This window comes from Haemaphysalis longicornis, unplaced genomic scaffold, assembly GCF_048455015.1.
Source record: "Haemaphysalis longicornis isolate Haplotype H1 unplaced genomic scaffold, Haemaphysalis longicornis Haplotype H1 scaffold_10, whole genome shotgun sequence".
In the NCBI taxonomy this organism is placed as follows: domain Eukaryota; kingdom Metazoa; phylum Arthropoda; class Arachnida; order Ixodida; family Ixodidae; genus Haemaphysalis; species Haemaphysalis longicornis.
In genome coordinates, this window is record NW_027526204.1 from 47,122,562 (window position 1) to 47,141,549 (window position 18,988).

The following is an 18,988-nucleotide window of genomic DNA, read 5'->3' on the forward strand; positions in this document are numbered from 1 at the left end:
GCCGATGTCTGTTGGCTGGTGGGTGCAGAAAAAAAAACTGTGCGTGCATATATTATTTCATAATATATAAAACGAATGCCTTATTTTACTACAAGATTTTTGGTCCTCTCTTTTCAGGTTTAGACCCGGCTGGCCCTTTGTTTTATCACAGCAACGTAACCTTGTCTACAAACGACGCCCAGTTTGTTGACGTTATACACACCAACGCAGGAGCTTTTAAGGAAGGAAAACTAGGAATAAACAAATCCATCGGTCACGTTGACTTTTACCCGAATGGAGGATCGGAACAACCAAACTGCCCTGACACTGGAGGTAGGTTTATATAAAGTCTGCCTTTATATATATGCCAGCTATTGAAAATTCGTGTCAGCGTTCATACTCGGCCACTGTTTGTTGGTATACAATCTATTTTAAAATTTTCTGAAGCGGATGCCTCTCACGGGGTTGAGGCCCTAAGAACAACTTGCTTTTTAAATAAGTACAATCAATGTTTTCTCTATTTCTCTAAAGTGGTTACGACGACACCACCTTCACCACCAATTTTGCGTGCTAAGAGATAACGGACTTGAAAACCTTAAGTTTTTGCAATGTTTCGAGCCTTACGCGATATCGTAATCTGTATGAATGACACGGTCCTGATTTTGTATGTAATCTTCTCATTGTTTTGCAGATAATTCTACAGAAAATAAATAACGTACTATTTATTTTAAGCATTAAAACAAACACCGAGACACCGACTCGCGCTCGAACACACGAACGCATGCATGCATGCATACATACATACATACATACATACATACATACATACATACATACATACATACATACATACATACATACATACATACATACATACATACATACATACATACATACATACATACATACATACATACATGCATACATACATACATACATACATACATACATACATACATACATAGAAGCTACATCAAAGGCGTTAGCAGAAAACCGGCACCAACATGCGTTGGAAGTCTACATTACTTTACTAAAGTTAGTTCTAACTCACAACTATTTCGAGTTCGACTCATCTTACTACTTGCACGTTTTTGGAACCAGCTTTGAACTCCATTCGAACCCACCGCCGCCAATATTTTTATGGGACAACTTGAAGCTTCCGTCTTAGAGTCTTTCCCCTCAAACCCACGGTTTACATTCGATGCATTGATGACATCTTCATAATTTGGGAGCACGGCCGCACAGCCCTCAAAGTTTCATTTCGCATCTTACTTCTTCGCATCCGAGCATTAAGTTCTCATGCCAGTACTCGGATAAACAAGTGAACTTCTTAGACACCACTGTTGTTCTTTAAAATGGTAAACTGAAAACCACACTTTATAGGAAACTAATGGACAGGCAACAGTACCTAGACTACACTAGTCATCACCCACGACACTGCAAACAAGGTATCTTTTTAGGACAGGCTACCAGACTAAGAAGAGTATGCAGTGATAACACAGACTATATAAAACACCTTAATGAACTAAAGTCCACCCTGGCAAGCAGAAATCACTCAGTCAGCTCGCTGGATATGGCTTACGAAAGAGCATCCAAGCTAGAAAGCGACGAAGTGCTCATGTAACAACGTCAAAACGAAGCGCCCGACCACCAGCCTTATTAACCATATTCTCAAACGCGCTCCCTAACATAAACAACATCCTGCGGAAATATTACCCCATTCTAGCCAGTAATGACCGACTTAAAAAGACGTTCCCGGAAGCCCCAAAAGCTACCTACAGAAGAAATGAGAGCCTAAAAGACATTTTAGTGCATGCCAAAATTGGCACTTCCCAGGAACCATGCAGCCCTTGCCTCCGCCCTAGATGCGAGACCTGCAAACATCTGCAGACGAATTGCACTATGAATAGCGCTGCCAGCCAATACGTTCACAAGATTAATTCAAGCGTCACGTGCAATTCTTCTAACATTGCGTATAAGCTATAATGCCCATTCTGTCAAAAGCAGAACACTGGAAAAAGGAGTCAACCTATGAACTTACGCCTGATTGGACATCGGGCAGACACTCATAGCAGTCGCACAACACTTGAACCAGCTGAACCACAATTTCGATGATCTGAAGCTCAATATTCTACAGTCGAACTTTAAGTCTCCAAGGGACCAGAAATACAGACAGTCGTACTTAATCCATAAAATCAACTGCTGGAGCCAGCTGGAATCAATGCTTCGAAAGGCGTCTTAGAAACATTACGGTATTTGAATCGAACAGAAAAACAAGGCTCTTACAAAAAAACAAGGCTCTTACAAAAAGTGGGCATCCCCATTCGCAACAACCCTGCCTCCCATCGCCAAAGTTGTTACTTGAATACAATTTATGTGCTTCTTTTTCTTCTTTTTTTCTCCTGTCTTGCTCCTAGCCGATTTCAACATACAACGCGCACTCGCCTCGCTCTACATTCGGCATTACGTCTTACTAACTGTTTTACACACACACGCAAAAAGAAAAAAGTAAAAAAGGAACAAAACCGAAAAGAAGTCCTTGAATCTACCGCACAGCTCCCCGTGGATGGTACCTGCGCATACCCCTTCTTTTCTTCTGCGAACACTGGGCTCCCCAGCAGCAATTCTTCGGACTATACCGGCTGTTGTTGTTTACAAGTTTTCTCTCTTACACACAGTTCAGTAACCTTGCAATTGCACCCCCAAGACGCCCCTCTCGGCCCCAAACTTCCCTTAAGCCTCCTGTCAGGTTGCCCGGCACCACTGCAGCCCAGCTTAAACCATTCCCCCTGTTTCCCCCGACCCTCTCGTAGTCTTCCCTCTTTCACTTTCGCGGGGTCCTGTCGCAATACCCGAACCTCCGTTTCTCTCTGACTATTTCGCTCCTTTCAACCGACCGTTGACCCACCCTGCTGTCCTCCTTCCGGCCCCGCTCGTAACAACCTCCCCCCTCTCTCTTGAACTCAATGTGGATCTATAAAACAGTGTGCCAGAGATGAACCCTGATGCCTTGAAAAAAACAAGTCCCCTTGTCGAAACGTTGGCAGAGGTCTGAGGCCGCTACCTTCTTCAAAGTATTATTTCTATATGGTGACCATCTTCAAAGCCCCATCGTTCCCTACATAGATACATACACACATACACACACACATACATACATACGTACGTACATACATACATACATACATACATACATACATACATACACACATACATACATACATACATACATACATACATACATACATACATACATACATACATACATACATACATACATACATAGGTAAGTAAGGACATGGACACACGTGCAAAACATTTGAAAAAATGAATTGTACCAACGTTTCAGGAAGGGGACTTCTTTTCTCCAGGGTACAATGCAAGCTGAGTACAGAGTGTTGTATGCAACCGATAGAGCAAAGGAGGGGGCAGTGCAAGGGAGGGCAGCATGTTCATACAATCAGGACACGTTTGGAGGGCAACAAGAAACGAAAAAAAGAAACATCATTTTTGAATCACTTGGTTTGAACATGAGAGAGGGTTACATGGCAAAGCGATGAGGAGAATGGAGCAGCAGAAGGGAGTAAAAAACACAATCAGATCCAAAGGTCAAGTAGTAATTCAAGAGTATGGTGGAAATAGGCGTCAAGAAAGCAGGCGAAAGAAGACACGTCAATGCACGCATATGGCGCCAATCTAAAAATTCAAATCGGTTCACACGAATTCCAAATCACGCGATTACATCATGAGAGAGTATTATCCTTGTGTTGTGGTGGTTTGAGGGAAGGAGATCACTAAAAGGCAGCCAGAGAGGTGATTCGTGTGGAAATGTGCGTAAATGCATGTACAAAAAGCTCCAGGAACACAATATCCACTGAAAAGTTGTTTAGTGGTACAGTCAAGCTTGCGGGCGCCATACGGGTCAAGAGAAAGACGACAATACAAGATATGTGAACGCACGCACAAACGAACACATCTGGTCGGCATGTTGCCGCCAGAGGGAAGCAAGAGGTGGCCAGCATTTAACATTACAAAAAGCAACAGAAAAAAATGAGGGAGGTGGGAGACAAGAAATCGTACAATCTCGTGTCAGCACAGGGAACAGAATGGGGAGAATTTCAAAACTAACGATGGTACTGCCGCTTTCTACCGAGAACAACATAATGTCTCAATTGACTGGTCAGATTTGGCTAGTGAAGCCAGTGTTATGAAAAACACTGCAATAGCACCCCAAAACAGATTGGCTGGTGGGTGTTGCGAAATGATGGGAGATTATTATCGAGGGAATGCCATATACGGGCATAACACTACCCGGGCAGATGTAGCATTCCGGTGTATGTATGAAAAGCAGAATGGGAGGGACGGAAAATGTTTATCCGAGGAAGGACACGTGAGTTTCCCGTAAGTTTCGTTTTTGCCAAACAAAGCTTATAGTAGATAACAATCTCGGACCTCGCCATCCTGATGGGTTTTAAAACCAAATTATTTACTAAGCCTTGAGGCTATTGAATAAACCTTAACACAAAAACAGCAAAACCAGATTCTATAATTGTGGCCGTCAGCTGCTGAAAAGAATGACGATTAGTGTTTATATTAGTGTTCAGAAAAACCGGAAAATTTTTTAATGAGATACAGTATTATTAAAGCGCAAATGGAAGGACGTTTCAGTCTGTCCGATGTGTTGTTTCCCGCGAAAGATGCATTCTAGCAGGTATACAGCACTGGAGGAGTCGCAGTTAAAATTACCTGTTACATTTACATAATAGTCTGAAGCCGTGGTGGCGGGGCGCTGCATGGTGGACATTTGCGCGCATACCTAACCCCGTGGTTTGTTACAGGGCATGCAACCAGTAGTTTGCGGTCGGCTGACGCTTGATTTAGCAAGAAAGGCGCCCAGTTTTTTTGTTCCGCCTGTAAACAACGTGTGATGGCTCCGGAAATATTCTCTGTAGGCGTTCACTCGGAGCACGGATATTGCTACGTTTTCTAAGTGTGGATTCAATTTTCGGAGCAGTGGCCGAATGGGTTTGAGCGAACAGTGTATGCGGATTGGGGTCCGTCGCTTCTCTGCGCAGAATTTAGTGTGGATTAAATTTTCGAAGCAGCGGCCGAATGGGTTTGAGCGAACAGTGTTTGCGGATTGTGGTCGGTCGCTTCTCTGCGCAGAATTTAGTGTGGATTAAATTTTCGAAGCAGTGGCCGAATGGGTTTGAGCGAACAGTGTTTGCGGATTGTGGTCGGTCGCTTCTCTGCGCAGAATTTCGGTGCGGTTCAATTGGTTAGTTCGCGTACCGCGTCGTCGATCACCTGCTCTGAGTATTTTTGATTCAAGGGCGCGGTTTTGTTCTCGGCAATTTTAATCGAATTACGCTTTGTTGGTGCAGATTTACCTAAAAGGATGTGCTAGGCTATACGGTATTGCGGTCTTGCTGTGCCTGAGTCGAAGGGCAAATACTGGCGCGTATCTGTCGATTTTCCATAGAGATTAGTTCAAAGCCTGCCGTGAGAAACCGTGACGGTGACATCTAGAAAATTTATGCTGTGCGTAGATTACGAATGGGGCACGGACGGCTTGTCGCAAGGCAATTCCTAGTGGGCAATTCATCGCTGGACAATTTTAGTTACGTAGGGCAGCAGTAGAAAAGCTTTATTAACTTTAAAGCACTACATGTATCTGTAAAAGATTATCATTCGACGCCTCCAAAGAAAAAATAATCCATCACAGCGCTGGAGGTTGCGTCTTCACCGGTCCCATATTATCATCCAACACCTAAAATTAGTGGTCCAGTGAGGGTGGAGCTTCCAGGACAAATTTTCAAGACAAACAATATAAGTTCAGCAGCCAAATGCTACAAAATAACTGTAATGGGCCTGTTTTTTCGCTGTCGCAATGGAAGTCATCAGGACTGAAAGAGGCGGGGAAATGCTTGTTCGCGAACGATTTTTGCACACTGCAAACAGAAGGCCTAGCAAAGCAGCCACTGTATGTGACGAAAAAGAGGGACCTGCAAAGCGAAGATTGTGACTTGTTTAATGCGCGCGTTGTTAGAGTCACAGATAACGACAGTCATACTCGATACCCAACCGAAGTTAGCTGTCTGAAAATCCCCCCAGAAATGAATGCCAGCGCAGGTGGAAACGCGTGAAGATGCGTTTGTGTGTTCGTTCATACAGATAAATGTGTACAGAGGAAGCGCCGTAGCATTCAATTCGCTGACAATCGGCGGAGCACAAGTTCACTCCAATAAAATCTGTTCCTAGAAGACCCCTGCCTCCTATTTGGCTAGGTGGCCCTGGTGTGCCGATCGGAGGCGGAGATTCGTAGAAGGGCCAACGCCAGCAGAGAAGCTGGCGCCGGTGGGAGAAACACAGCCACCGGGCGTGAAAATGGGAATGGCGCCCGCTCGCGACGACCAGCCACGAGCTGTTTTAGGAATAAACCTCCACGAGCGGCAGTGACGTGTGAACTTTTCGAAAAAAGTCAAGTTGGGTGGGTCAGGATCGGAAGCATCCTTGCACATGGTAGTCAGCTGATCTTTTGAAAGGCCGGTTCTGTTGCCGTCTGCGAGGACGACGAGGTCATCGCTAGGCGGGCTCTTAAGTACACCAAGCTGTTAGTCGAGGGAATCTGTTGCGAAATTCGATAGTTGCTCCGTGTGATTAGAATCCCCGCCGGTTGTAACTTCGCACACGCAAAGCTCACACGCAGCGTGCACGTTCACTACCTTGTCAGCCTTCACGGTTACCTTGCTGTCACAGAGGACCACCGTGGTCTTGCCGTGCCGGGTGACAGCGAAATCGAGACTCCGCGCTCCCGTACTCTGCACAGCAACACGGGAAGTAACCGCGGAGGGTATGGGAAAGTATACCTGCGTGCGGATCAAGATTCCTAACTTTTAAAGAAGTATGCTTCTAGTTCGTCCAGATTGATTGCCTCCTCGGCGTGCTCGTCAACGGCCTTCATTTCCTCGTACCTAGTAATGACGGCACGCAGGTGCGAGCGGATGTGGTTGGTCGGTGTGTCTGGATCCTGTAGCAGCGATTACATTACAGCTACGCCCCTTGTGACGCCTTCTCTCACAGAGTCAGGGTGGCGACATACCTCCTCCTGGCAGACGGCGGCGAAGCCGTGCGACCGGGTGGCTCCGGCACTACCACGAGCGGCGAGCAGCGAGCAGCGTCGGAGGACAGGGCGAGGCTTCCGCATCACCTGGATACAAACGAATCCTGAGCCTAGCGTGCCCGGGCGCCTGCGCCGCGTCATGTCGAGTTTGCTCGTTGTTCGAACTCCCGGGCTTGCCAGTCCAGCATGTCCCGGAGAGCGATAGAGAAAAGGAGCCACACAGCCGGTCGCCAAAATTCTGGGGCTGAACATGAGCCACTGTCACGAGCGCGAGGAGGGAGCTATGCGTGTGCCCCCGTGCTCGTGAAAGCCACCTCTTTATTATCATCAACAAAACGTCGCTTTACGGAAACTATGCGAAGTAGTTACATTATTACATTTTCTCTGGCGTTGCTCAGGCGGCGCTCGTAAGTTTCATTTAACTAATTAGATTGGAAGTACGCTCCATTGCAAATTACAAACAAACTTGTTTTATTTCCTGCACCCCTTGGACTTCGCCCAAATTTGCAGGTCACCCTTCGTCACAGAGTCGAATGACACTGCATTTTTTTTTAAATGGCTAAGCTTGCAATGGGTCGCGCAAGGCTTGTGCAGTAGAAGCTGCAGGACTCCTTTCTACTTGAGCAGTGAAGGGCACATCACCGCGCACTTACAGAACTCGACATTGTTTATTTACACGTTCCGTCTTTATTTGCCCTGTGCTGCTAGTAGTCATCGTCATGGGCATCGATACCGTCGTGTCCCTCATGGCAACCTTTACACGGAGTGGGCAAGTGTTTTGAAGGGTCATCTTCGCCATTGTATACTTCCTGCATTTAGACACGGCAACGCGTTCCTGAAGGAGGAAAAGTCCTGACACTGGCTGTGATGTATACACAATTTCGAATATATGACGCCAATGGGTATTGTCCCACTTGTCCAATTCCTCAAAGGCCAATTCCTCATAGGTAAACTGGTCGGGAATGCCAGCTTCTCATAGGGCATTTCGCACGAGGAATACTTGTGTTTCGGGAATTGTTAGTGCACGGGAAACTCTCATAAACAGCTTGTTTTCGACAGTTAAAACATAGTTTGCGCAGGCTATCGCCTTTATAGGTGAAAACTTCCTGTTTGCATACATTTAGACTCACTCGCCCCTACCGTTTTATGCTGCAGAGCAAACTTTCGCAATTTAAATAAAAATCAGGTATAGGCGAGTGTGCATAGCTTTTGACGTAAGAAGTTAGTTAGAATATACAATCATTCCTTATGAGGTAATAAATGATAATTCTACTCAAGCTTTTATTATATGACACAGAAAAATTAAGAAATAACGGCACAGATGATGAAGTAAGCAATTTGCGCATGAAATTAACAAAGTTGTTTATTGCTTTCGGTTAACAGTCATTTATTAAGTCATTTATTGATTGTGGTAAATATGCTGGCTCCGTTTTTATTGATTTATCTAAAGCCTTTGACACGATTAACCATAGCATTCTTTCAAAGAAACTAGAGCTTTATGGCATTGTCGGACCTGCCCTAACTCTTTTAAAAAGTTTTCTTTCAAACAGGCGTCAGGTAGTCTACGTTAACGGCCAGACGTCACACCCGGTTAATATTAACAAAGGTGTACCCCAAGGGTCAATCTTGGGGCCTCTTCTATTTTTTGACGTACATTAATGACTTGCCTCAGTGCTTAACAACTTTACAATGTATCTTATATGCCGACACACAACTATCTTCTCCAGTGATAACGATGTTAGTAATTTAGTGTCTAAATTGCAAGCTGACTTGTTTTCACTACAGCGCTGGTGTTTATCAAATAAACTATCCGTTAACGTTAGTAAAACCTGCTCTATGCTTTATTGCTCTCCTAACAAGACACTTCCTACTTTTTCAAGTCTCTATCTAAATTCTAAAAAAATTGCATTTTGCAGCCGTACTAACTTTCTAGGAGTTGTGATTGATTTGAACTTTAAATTTGATGAGCATGTAATCTCAATTTTAAAAAGGCGTCTTTCGGTATAAGGGCATTGATTCGGGCGCGTCCTCATTTTAACACTCAAATCCTTCTGGGCTTATACTTTGCTTTCGTTCACTGTCATTTAACCTACTGTATAACATCCTGGGGTAGCTCTTACGCCACCCATTTGTCACCCCTCGTTACATTACAGAAACAAGCTATTCGCGTCCTCAACTCGGCACCCTGACGATCTTCTTCCTTTCCATTATTTCAACAACTTCGGGTTTTGCCTCTAACTCAAATTTATCGGTGCAGCCTCGGTATCTTATTTTTTAAAATTCTTAATCGCAAACTCGTATTAGAGGTTTTCCCGGTTCGCATGATTACTAATACGAATAACACGCGTTTTTCGAGTCAAAACAATTTTTTGCTTCGAAAGATTCGAAATAATTATGGTAAGCATACAATACTGTTTTCAGCGATATCTTTTTGGAATTCTTTACCCAGCTATATTAAAACAAATTCTTTCTATAAGTTCAAAAGTGTACTTAGGACCTACCTGCTTGACATTTAAATTTCTTGTGGTATATTAATGTTCCATTTTTTATTGTATCTCGTTGTTTATATTTTGCTTGAAATCTACTACTTGTTATAACTGTATCTGAAGTTCTATTTAGTTTTATATTTTGTCTCTGAATACATAGTCATCTATTGTTCAATAGTTCTGTATAGTTTTATAGTTTGGCTTTGTATATGTAGTTCTTTATGGTTCAATAGTTCTGTATACCTTTTTATTTATTTTTTTAAACGTCGCTTGTAATATTTTGTGTATCGTCATCGGAGCTCGCGCGTACGGCTTCGGTCTTGGGACCTCCGTCTGTATTACAACCGATATGTAAATATGTATGCATCCCTGAATAAAAATTGAATTGAATTGAACAGGTCAGCTCAGAAGCGGATGTTCCGGGCAATATTGCGAAGCGTGTTGACTGAGGCTCCGCTCAGGGCCACAAGGGTTCACGAAGTTGTTGACGTGATTTGACCGTACCCTATTCTTTCTGGTAATTTCCAGCCAGGGCTTCGTTTACAATGTCGCGGAGCAACGAAATGCAAGCACTACAAATTAGGGAAGCTCCAACTAACGCGTAAGATTTGAATGTAGAAAAGCTATGCCCCACCTTCACGACCATCACGACGGTTTAAGCCCACGATTGCAGCGGATTTGCTTCTTCTTTGCTACCGCAACGATCTTTACTCCATTCTTCTTGCTATAAGTGTAAGCTTCCTTCAGTGTTTTTTGGAAGTGTTGCCACGATTATGGTGAACGCTAGAGTTTTTTGCCAATCTTGGCCAATCGTGGCGGATGCTTGGCTTGATAAACGTGCGCCGGGGCGCTGGGAGGTCGGCACAAGGCACATGCTCACGAGCGCTTGGCATTTTCTTTATATTTTTAATGTTCGGGTGGTCGCCGCGAGGTAGGCGCTCACGTGCGCTCGGTATTTTTATTTGTCTGGGATTTTCGGGCGCCGTAGCCCACGGATTGCCCGACAGCTTCTCTGTTAAAAAGGAACTCTTCCAAGTGGACATACGTTATGTGCACAAGTTTTTATTGCGGATTCCTCTTGTATCAGCCCCGCTATCAGGCACACGGGCAAGACGCAAGTGATTTCTTCCCCTCCCACCCTCCCTCATGGAGAGTGCTTATTTATTTTTTATCAATACTGTAAGCCTTGTCAGACTCTTACAGGAAGTGTACGCTCGCGGCGCGCTGCATGCATGAATACAAAAATTGGTTCACTCCGCATAGGTAAAACAACGGGTGCACTGCGCGTCGCTACTGACTCAACGGTAAAATAAAAAAAATATCACAAATCGACCACGTCACTGCCAAACCACACAAAAAGTGTGTATCCGCTTTCTAAGATGTACGGTTTAGTTACCACACAGCTGTGGGAAAAACAGGTTATAATATCTTTGTACAGACTACTATAACACACATAACACAGTGAAACACTTCTAAACGCTACACATCATAGGTAAAACAAGGCGATCAAATTGTAAAATCAAATGCATGTACGCAAGAACAGGTGACGACCTGCTTGCCTGGTAATCTTGGCTGTATTAGGCACAAAAACAGGATGAAAGAAAGTATAGGAGCCGTCATAAGTAATTGGAACAAGGATTCGTGCTTATCACAAACCAGGGCGTCTTATTGGCTTTATGACAGCCCTTACCGGTTTATAGGAGGCGTTTTCTATTGAGAGGACTTATGTGAGCGCACACGAATGCAGCGAGGACGTTTCCGGAAGAAGACATGTTTGTAAAATCACGAGACCATGTTCCAATTACATTTGACGGCGCCTGTACACATTTTGCAAACGCCTTTACTGATCCAGGAATGAAGTGAACCGCATCTCTGCCTTCTTAACAAAGCAGCCAACCGTTCCGGCGTTGATAACGTCGGGTGGTACTAATTCGTTTCACGTTTACTTTCATCACGGAAAAAAATACTTGAATGTATTTTTACGCGTGTTAGATGGCCTTATATGTTTTTCATGATTCGTCCTTGTCGAGTGCCGATGTGGAGGTTGGATGTAACCACTTTTCTATATGTTTATAGCTCCCTGATACAAAACGTACATGAACTTCATAGCAGAAACACAACGACGTGGCGACAAGGCTTGGAATTCGTGCTCGAATGCATAGTGAAGTTACACTGTCGTGTCTAGAATATTTAAACTAAATAAAAACGCTGCTGAGAATGAGGACACGGGTTCGATTCCCGGCGGCGGTGGTCGCTTTGCTGATGGAGGCGAAAAGCAATAACGCCCGTGTGAACAAGATTTCGGCGCATGTGATCAGAATTATACCGGAGCCCTCCACTACGGCGCGCCTCGTCGCGTGCGCTGCATCGGCGGGTAAAACCCTACAATCAAACAGAGTAAATGAAACGGAGTGCCTTATTCTTAAAATTTTCTAATTTGCCTACAAGCTATTGTTGATGTGGGTTCTAAACTATACAGCCATACTCGAGGATGGCTTTTCGAAGCGTTTTATAAGCTATTAATTTGACGTGAGGCTGTGCTCCGGGAAATTTTCTGCGGAGGGAGAACAATTGTGCACATGCTTTGGTGCACGTTTTTTTCTAATGGGCATTCCATTTCAACATATGCGTGAAAGTTAAACCTAAATATTTTATCTAATTTGTTCGCAACACTCCGGAGCCATGCAATGTGTAGGTAAAATCTAGGGGTGACCTTTTCCGAGTTATGCTCACACAGTGCTAATTTTCAAGTTCCAGGTCATACTAACGAGATGTACTACACAGTAAAGAATTTAGCTTTAATTATTTTCTGGTATCCTGCACGATTGAATAAACAACGCAAACATCACCAAACATATAAGGCTGCAGATTATCGGCACTGTTTTCTCCTATTGTTCCATGCCGCCGCCGTGATCATTGCTCAGTTCGCCGAGCGTGATATTTGTTTACACTGCGACGGTTCATGGGCACCGCAATTTTGTTGTTTATGCGTTTGCTTTCGGTAAACAGTTGTAGTGTCAGCTTATCCTGCCTGCTCTGCGGCTGCGCGCGATTGGCTTCGTTCCGGACGTGCATCATAAATAACGCACTTAGCAGCATTTAAGCTGAATAAGTGACTCCGAAGACGCAGTGTTGCTGCGTCTTTGGCAGTGTTGTTTACAAATGACCTCCTTAACGTTAGCGGGGAGGCCGAAGAAGCGGGACTTTGTAAACACTGATAAACACCGAATGGTTGTCTTTGCTCACTCACGTGCCTCAGTGACGGTATTCTGTATTTTATCTAACGGCACTAGGTAACTCTATCTCCAACGCAGTAAGCAACGTCATTAGACATACTACAAAAAGTAAGGGGCCCAAGAACGAAACCTGTGGGACCCATAAACAGCGTCAAGACATTCATATTCCGATTCCTTGATGGCTATGTAATGACTGCGGTTCGAAAAATAGGCTATTTCCCACGGTATTATTAGATACTTTAGGCTAATTGACTTCAATTTTACAAAATTGGCTATGCCGTACATGCTCAAAAGCTTTAGTGAAGTCAATAAATATTGTATCAACTTGGAGATTTGAATCTATAGGTGATGCAAAATCATGAGTTATTTCAAAATGCCGAGTCACCGGGGACAAACCCTTACGAAAACCGGGTTGTTTTGGGTATATCAGATTGTTTTATTCTAAGTAATATATTATTGCTGTGCAGAGAATCTGTTCCAACAATGTGCAGCAGCAACTTCTTAGTGAGATTGGCCTGCGTGCAGTTTGTTGCCGCCTTTATGGATGGGAGTGATGCTTGCACAAATCCAATCGTCGGGCAGGGTGGCCGTCCTGAGACACAAAGATTACATGCAAGAATTAAACCAGCTGTTCTCGAGTATTGTATAAAAAAACATTTGATATATTATCAGGGCCGGCACTTTTTTCACGTCAATCTTCAAATGCAAGTTTTAAATGCCGCACCCTGTTATCTCTATCGCCGGCATTGCTGACGGAGACGTTGTCAGCGGTGCTACTACGACAGCAGCACGTGTAAAAACACTTGAAAATGCTTCAGTGGCTAAGGCTCAGTGGCTAAGGCGCTGCGCTGCCAATGAGCCAATGAAAGGCTCAGTGGCTAAGGCGCTGCGCTGCTGAGCACGAGGTCGCGGGTTCGATTCCCGGCCGCGGCGGCCGCTTTTCTGATGGTGGCAAAAAGCAAAAACGCCGGTGTGTGCGAGACTTCTGCGCAGGTTAAATATCCCCAGGTGGTCAAAATTAATCCGTAGCCCTACACTAAGGTGCGCCTCATCCCCTGAGTTGCGTCGGTGCGTTAAACCCTACAATATATCAATCAGGCAATTTACCAATCAATTGATTTATCGGTTTTTTCTTCTCGCCTTTATGAGAAAACCGGCCGCCGCTGCAAGGAATCGAACCCGCCTCTTTGTGCTAGCTACGCAGCACAAATACACAAGTAAGTTGCTCCGACGTCTACGGTTGTCTAAATCATCGATATCTTAAATTCATCTCCTTGACCTCACAATGAACGGCAGTTATTGCTTCGCACAGCAATCTACAACCTTCTCGTGGTACTGCTTAAGTGTGGCAAGAGTGTCCACTGTGGACGCAATTTTGGTCTCTGTAGACCAAACGCTGTATAGTAGTCTACAGAGTTTGTTGTCAAGATTTCTTAAATGACAAATAAGAGCATCTCTTCCAGCTTAGTGATAGGACCAGGGTTTTCCTCAGTGTCACCACTACGTTGCAACAACCCAATAGTGCGCAATGAGTCAGACCAACAAACAATGATACACTGATTCAGCCACATTTTGAGGGTTCAAACACATGTTCAGGTGGCACCATCACCTGCTCACAAAGACCTCCCCACGTTTTCCATAAGCACAGCTGTAACCAGAGTACCATTCTCGAAAGCAGCTAGGTATCCAGCCTCAACGCCCCTGTATGATCAGCGCTTCAACCAAATGCAGGTCGCGCTTTCACAAACCATTATCTACCATGCTTAATTCCTAAATACAAACTGCAAAAGTCCGAAGTCAAACTACCCTTAAATGCCCATAACGTTTCTATTGATGATAAATGAGTGAATTCTTCCAGAAGCACTATTTATTAGGATGTGAACACAACTACAACCGAGAAAACCCCTGCAGTTGCAAGGAACAAGAAATACAGCTACGGAAATATTCTTCCCTGTGGGCATTCAGGGGTGTCCTACTTTAGAGGCAACTTCGCGAAGCGAGAGCCGCGCAGAGGCGAACTCTGTATGTTGTGCAAGTTATCTTGGACCGATTGTGGCTTTTTGCTCTTGAACAATATCTGAACCGCACGTAGGGCGCTGCCGCCTGCGAGAAAAGGGGGTGGCTTATGAAAACACAACTTGATCATGCTAACAATTAAGGCACGGATCTTTTTATCTCCTGTATCCTGCCAGCCCTTTATCTTTCCTTGCTTCGCAAACAGATTTCCTTGCTTCGACGAAGATTTACTTGTTCTATAAGAATTTTCACTCTACCACAAAACAATGCGTCAATAAGTCAAAAATCAATGGTGTACGTGTAATACGCCGTAAGCTTCAACGAAGCTCGTGGCTGTAAACAAAACATCGGGATTCTTTTTGTGCTGAAGGGAGTGTATGTCCCAGCGGTCATAATTTCATTCATGTTCTTCAAAACATGTCCCTGCTCGCATTCGCGTTTGAAAAGCTGACCATGTATGCAATGCTATCAATTTCTGCATCTTTTGAATGGGTAAACACAGCTGATGCCTCATCAACATAATCTTCAACTATCCGTGTAGTGGTCTACATCGCCAGGAAGGGAATAAAAAGGTTGTAAACCTCTTCTACCGTCAGATGCCGAGCCATACAAAACAAAAAGAAGATATTGCAAAAATATTCAGATGCGCTGAAAGCCCGCAGGGAAGTATGTTCCCATGTGGCAGATTTGATCCAAGCCTTACTCATAGTACATAAAAGCAAGAAGTGGGCTCAAAATCACGCTAGTACGCTAGCTAAGACATCAACTTATCATATCAATAGTATTTACGTACTTTGCCCGCACTAGATCACTTAGTACTGCATATCTCGTAGCCCTTATGGTGCTCAATGCATACAAGTCAAGATGGACAGAAAATTGCGGCATATGATCACAGTACCTGCAGCGGCAGCTAGGGTATTGAAGATAAAAGAACGATTTTTTTCTGTCGTGGCAGGAAGGCATCGCGCTAGATGGCATCACAATACTGTGAGGGAATATGCAACCCAGCGGGCTATGGAGGCATTTGACTGAAGTGGGAATTAGCTTCCCTGGAGGCGTTTGAGGGTTAAGCCCAGAGCCGCAAATGAAATTCGTTGCGAGCCGAGTGCGAGACATCAGCATTCGTAGGTTGGTGGCTTGTCGCTCGAGTTGCTAATGTAAATAATTTTGTTTTGTTTGAATTTTGTTTGAAGCTCATTTATGCCTCGCGCTAGAACGTAACGAGTACTAAAAAACAGCGGGACACTCGCCTACGCCTCGCCCTTGAGAGCTTCTTGCTTCGAAGACAAGAGATCTTTACGACAAAGCTGTATACCTCTACCCCCCAACGGTTTCATCTCACCCTAAGGCGCCAAGAATACATTATACACTGCATGCGTCGCCGTTCACCAGGTTTCATGTTACTGGAGTAGGCCTGGGATTTGTAATCACCGCTTCCGATGAGAGATAGAGGTGTCTGCGGTTCTGGAGCTGAAGGTGTGATCGTGAAAGATTGTAGCTGCGTGAGGTGGTAAATATAAAGAAAAAAAGCAGGGTTGTGGTCAGTTTGAGCGAGAAAGCGGCATTGCCAGCGTTTCAAAGTGTTATGCTATATTGTGTCAGCCGGACTGAACGGTGCAGTTTTGCGTAGGGACGGAGTGAAGATGTTGGTTGTGAAAGGAGTTGTTAGAGTTTAAGAAAATGAGGTAGACAGATGGTAGAAAGCTCAAAGGTGGCACGTTAAGTCTAGGGTACAATATGCAATAGCTCCTTTTCGTGCTCCGTCATTCAGTTCGCAGTGATCTTGAGGGAACGAGATAGTACAAACTGCCTTCCATGAGTTGACAGAAGAAGAATATACCGTATTGACAAAATTCTAAGCACCACCCAATTCTATGGACCCTCCCCTGCTTTCCGGGAAAAATCTGGAAAAAAAGTTTGCATGCAAATCTAAGCGCCCCCTTTCTAAGCAGCCATCGCAAGGAGGTGGATTTCAGACAACTAGAAGCAGCCTCTTGTTGGCGTTGTGGCCAAGTCATTTATGAAGCTTTCAATTACAACCCCCTCCAACGAAACCGAAGACAATGTGCTGGGAGATACTGAAAGCGGCGGCGCAACCGGCACAACTCACTCGAATGGTAGAGAAGGTGGGCCGGAACGACGACAATTGCTTCTTCGCACTTTTGCACATCCCGGAATCAGTGTAGTGCTACCATAATTTTCAAATCCCCTTCTCATCTTTTGGGACGACTTAGCGCGGAAGCCATCCCGGACATTTTCGAATGTCTTGGAACGGCTGCGCCAACGGCGGTATGCCGAAAAATACACACGGTTGATTTCGTGAGCGGAACACGCCAAATAGGCGGCCTATCGGATAGCTGTTTTCGTCGTTAGATAAAGATGACCACAAAAGGAGATAGTTCACAATAATTAAAACAAAATATGCTCAAAGAACATTGTTACTTATTATTAAATCCTTTATATCCAACCAACGTCAGTCAGTCAGTTCCCCAGCTTTCTAATCAATCCTCAAATCAATATCTTTGTTGAACCCAGTAACATATGTACGGGTGTTTCAGGTAACTTTATCCGGCATTTAAAAATATGCCGATACACTTTGAGACGACGCGACCAAATGCATGTTCCTCTATTTTATATGTAGGGTGTCATACTATTTTGTGCATTTTACCTAATCAGATAATTCATCACGCTTAATTAGCCAACTTCGCAAGAAACAGAGGTAAGCAAATATTTTCAGGTTAAAGTTGCAGAGCAGTTTGCAGGAGGTCCGAATAATGTTTCCATCTTTCTATCTATTCACTATTAGTGTTTTTTCTGTTTACTGAAACAATGCAAATAAAACACCACGTGACATGCCCGCTTGCCCGTCCTGATTGCAGTGCTTCCAAACGTTTCACGAGCAAACAGCCGTAGGCGTGCTGCCGCTTGAAAGCCGACAGCTCAGGGATGCAGGCGTTGGCCACGGAGCAGGAATCTTATTCTTGCTCCGTGGCGTTGGCTGTGCCGTTTACGCCTGCGATGTGCTCCCCTCGCCACAGTTAGTTATAGCGACAAGCACAGGCAACCGTTACCGTTTTGTCGCTGACCTGTCTCTTTTTAAGCGGCAGCGTGCTTATGGTTGTTTGTGCACCAAACCTTTGTGAGCACTGCGATCACGATGCGCAAGCGGCAATGTGACGTCGTGTTTATTTTACGTCGTGGACATCATGCAATGAGTAAGCTGTAAAACAATACGAAAACCTTTCGTTCGGAGGTTTTGCAAACCACTTTACAACTTTCTATTTCGATTTTTCTTGCCTAGATTTGCTGCTATAAAGTTCGCTTAATATTCTTCACTAATTATCTAATTAGGCAAAATACAAAAATCCACGCTGTGAACGTAATTGAACTACGAAGCTGAAACCTACCGCCACAATGATTGCCAGTGTGACGTCGCTTGAATTCTCACAATGTGTTCTACAAGAGTGAAATCAGAGACAAAGGCAATGGGCTTAACCAAACTTTCTATTACTGCACAACGACATTTACAACTGCTTTATGTTCTTCTTCGTCTTCTGCTCTTCCACTGCTGTATTTACTTTCCTTCGTCTAGCCAACGTAGCCTGGATTGAAATTAAGGAGGTGCACACACGCACGCACACACAAGCACGCGCACGCACGCATATACATGAACGCACGCGCACGCGAACGTGTGTGTGTGTTTGCGTATGTGTGTGTATGTATGTGTGTATATGTGTGTGTGTGTGTGTGTGCGTACCAGTTTGCGGCGTTACCACTCCGGAATTGGAATCACTCCGGAATCATTCCACCTTTTTGAGAAGTTGGAATGGAATGGGTATGGAATGAGGACGACGGTTGGAGGAATGGAATTGGAATGGAATTAAGGGCATTTTCCCCGGAATGGAATGGGAATGAAATGGTGATTTTTAGACGACGACGTCACCATAGCTGGCGCCTTCCTGCTACTTAATTAGTCTGTTGGGACGACTGCGTCGGTACACCTCAAATGGAGCACCGGCTACGAAAACTAGAACGTATGCCCGGCATCTTGAATAACCAAACCCGTGCAGCCTGCGGCAGCGCTGCTGAAACTGAACCTCGAGCACCGCAAGCGCGTCTGGCCGGAAGTCCGGTGACGACGTTACGTC

General features: G+C 44.5%; 1 protein-coding gene across 4 annotated transcripts in view; it reads left to right on the forward strand.

Moving 5' to 3' along the window:
- LOC144157724 (lipase member H-like) overlaps window positions 1–18,988 on the forward strand; it is a 219,323-nt gene that overhangs the window by 195,528 nt on the left and 4,807 nt on the right. For all 4 annotated transcript variants that reach the window (XM_077688502.1, XM_077688505.1, XM_077688503.1 and 1 more), the window contains one exon: window positions 118–312. In XM_077688502.1, the coding sequence (XP_077544628.1) occupies window positions 118–312 (195 nt within the window). The remainder of the gene's footprint in view (window positions 1–117; window positions 313–18,988) is intronic.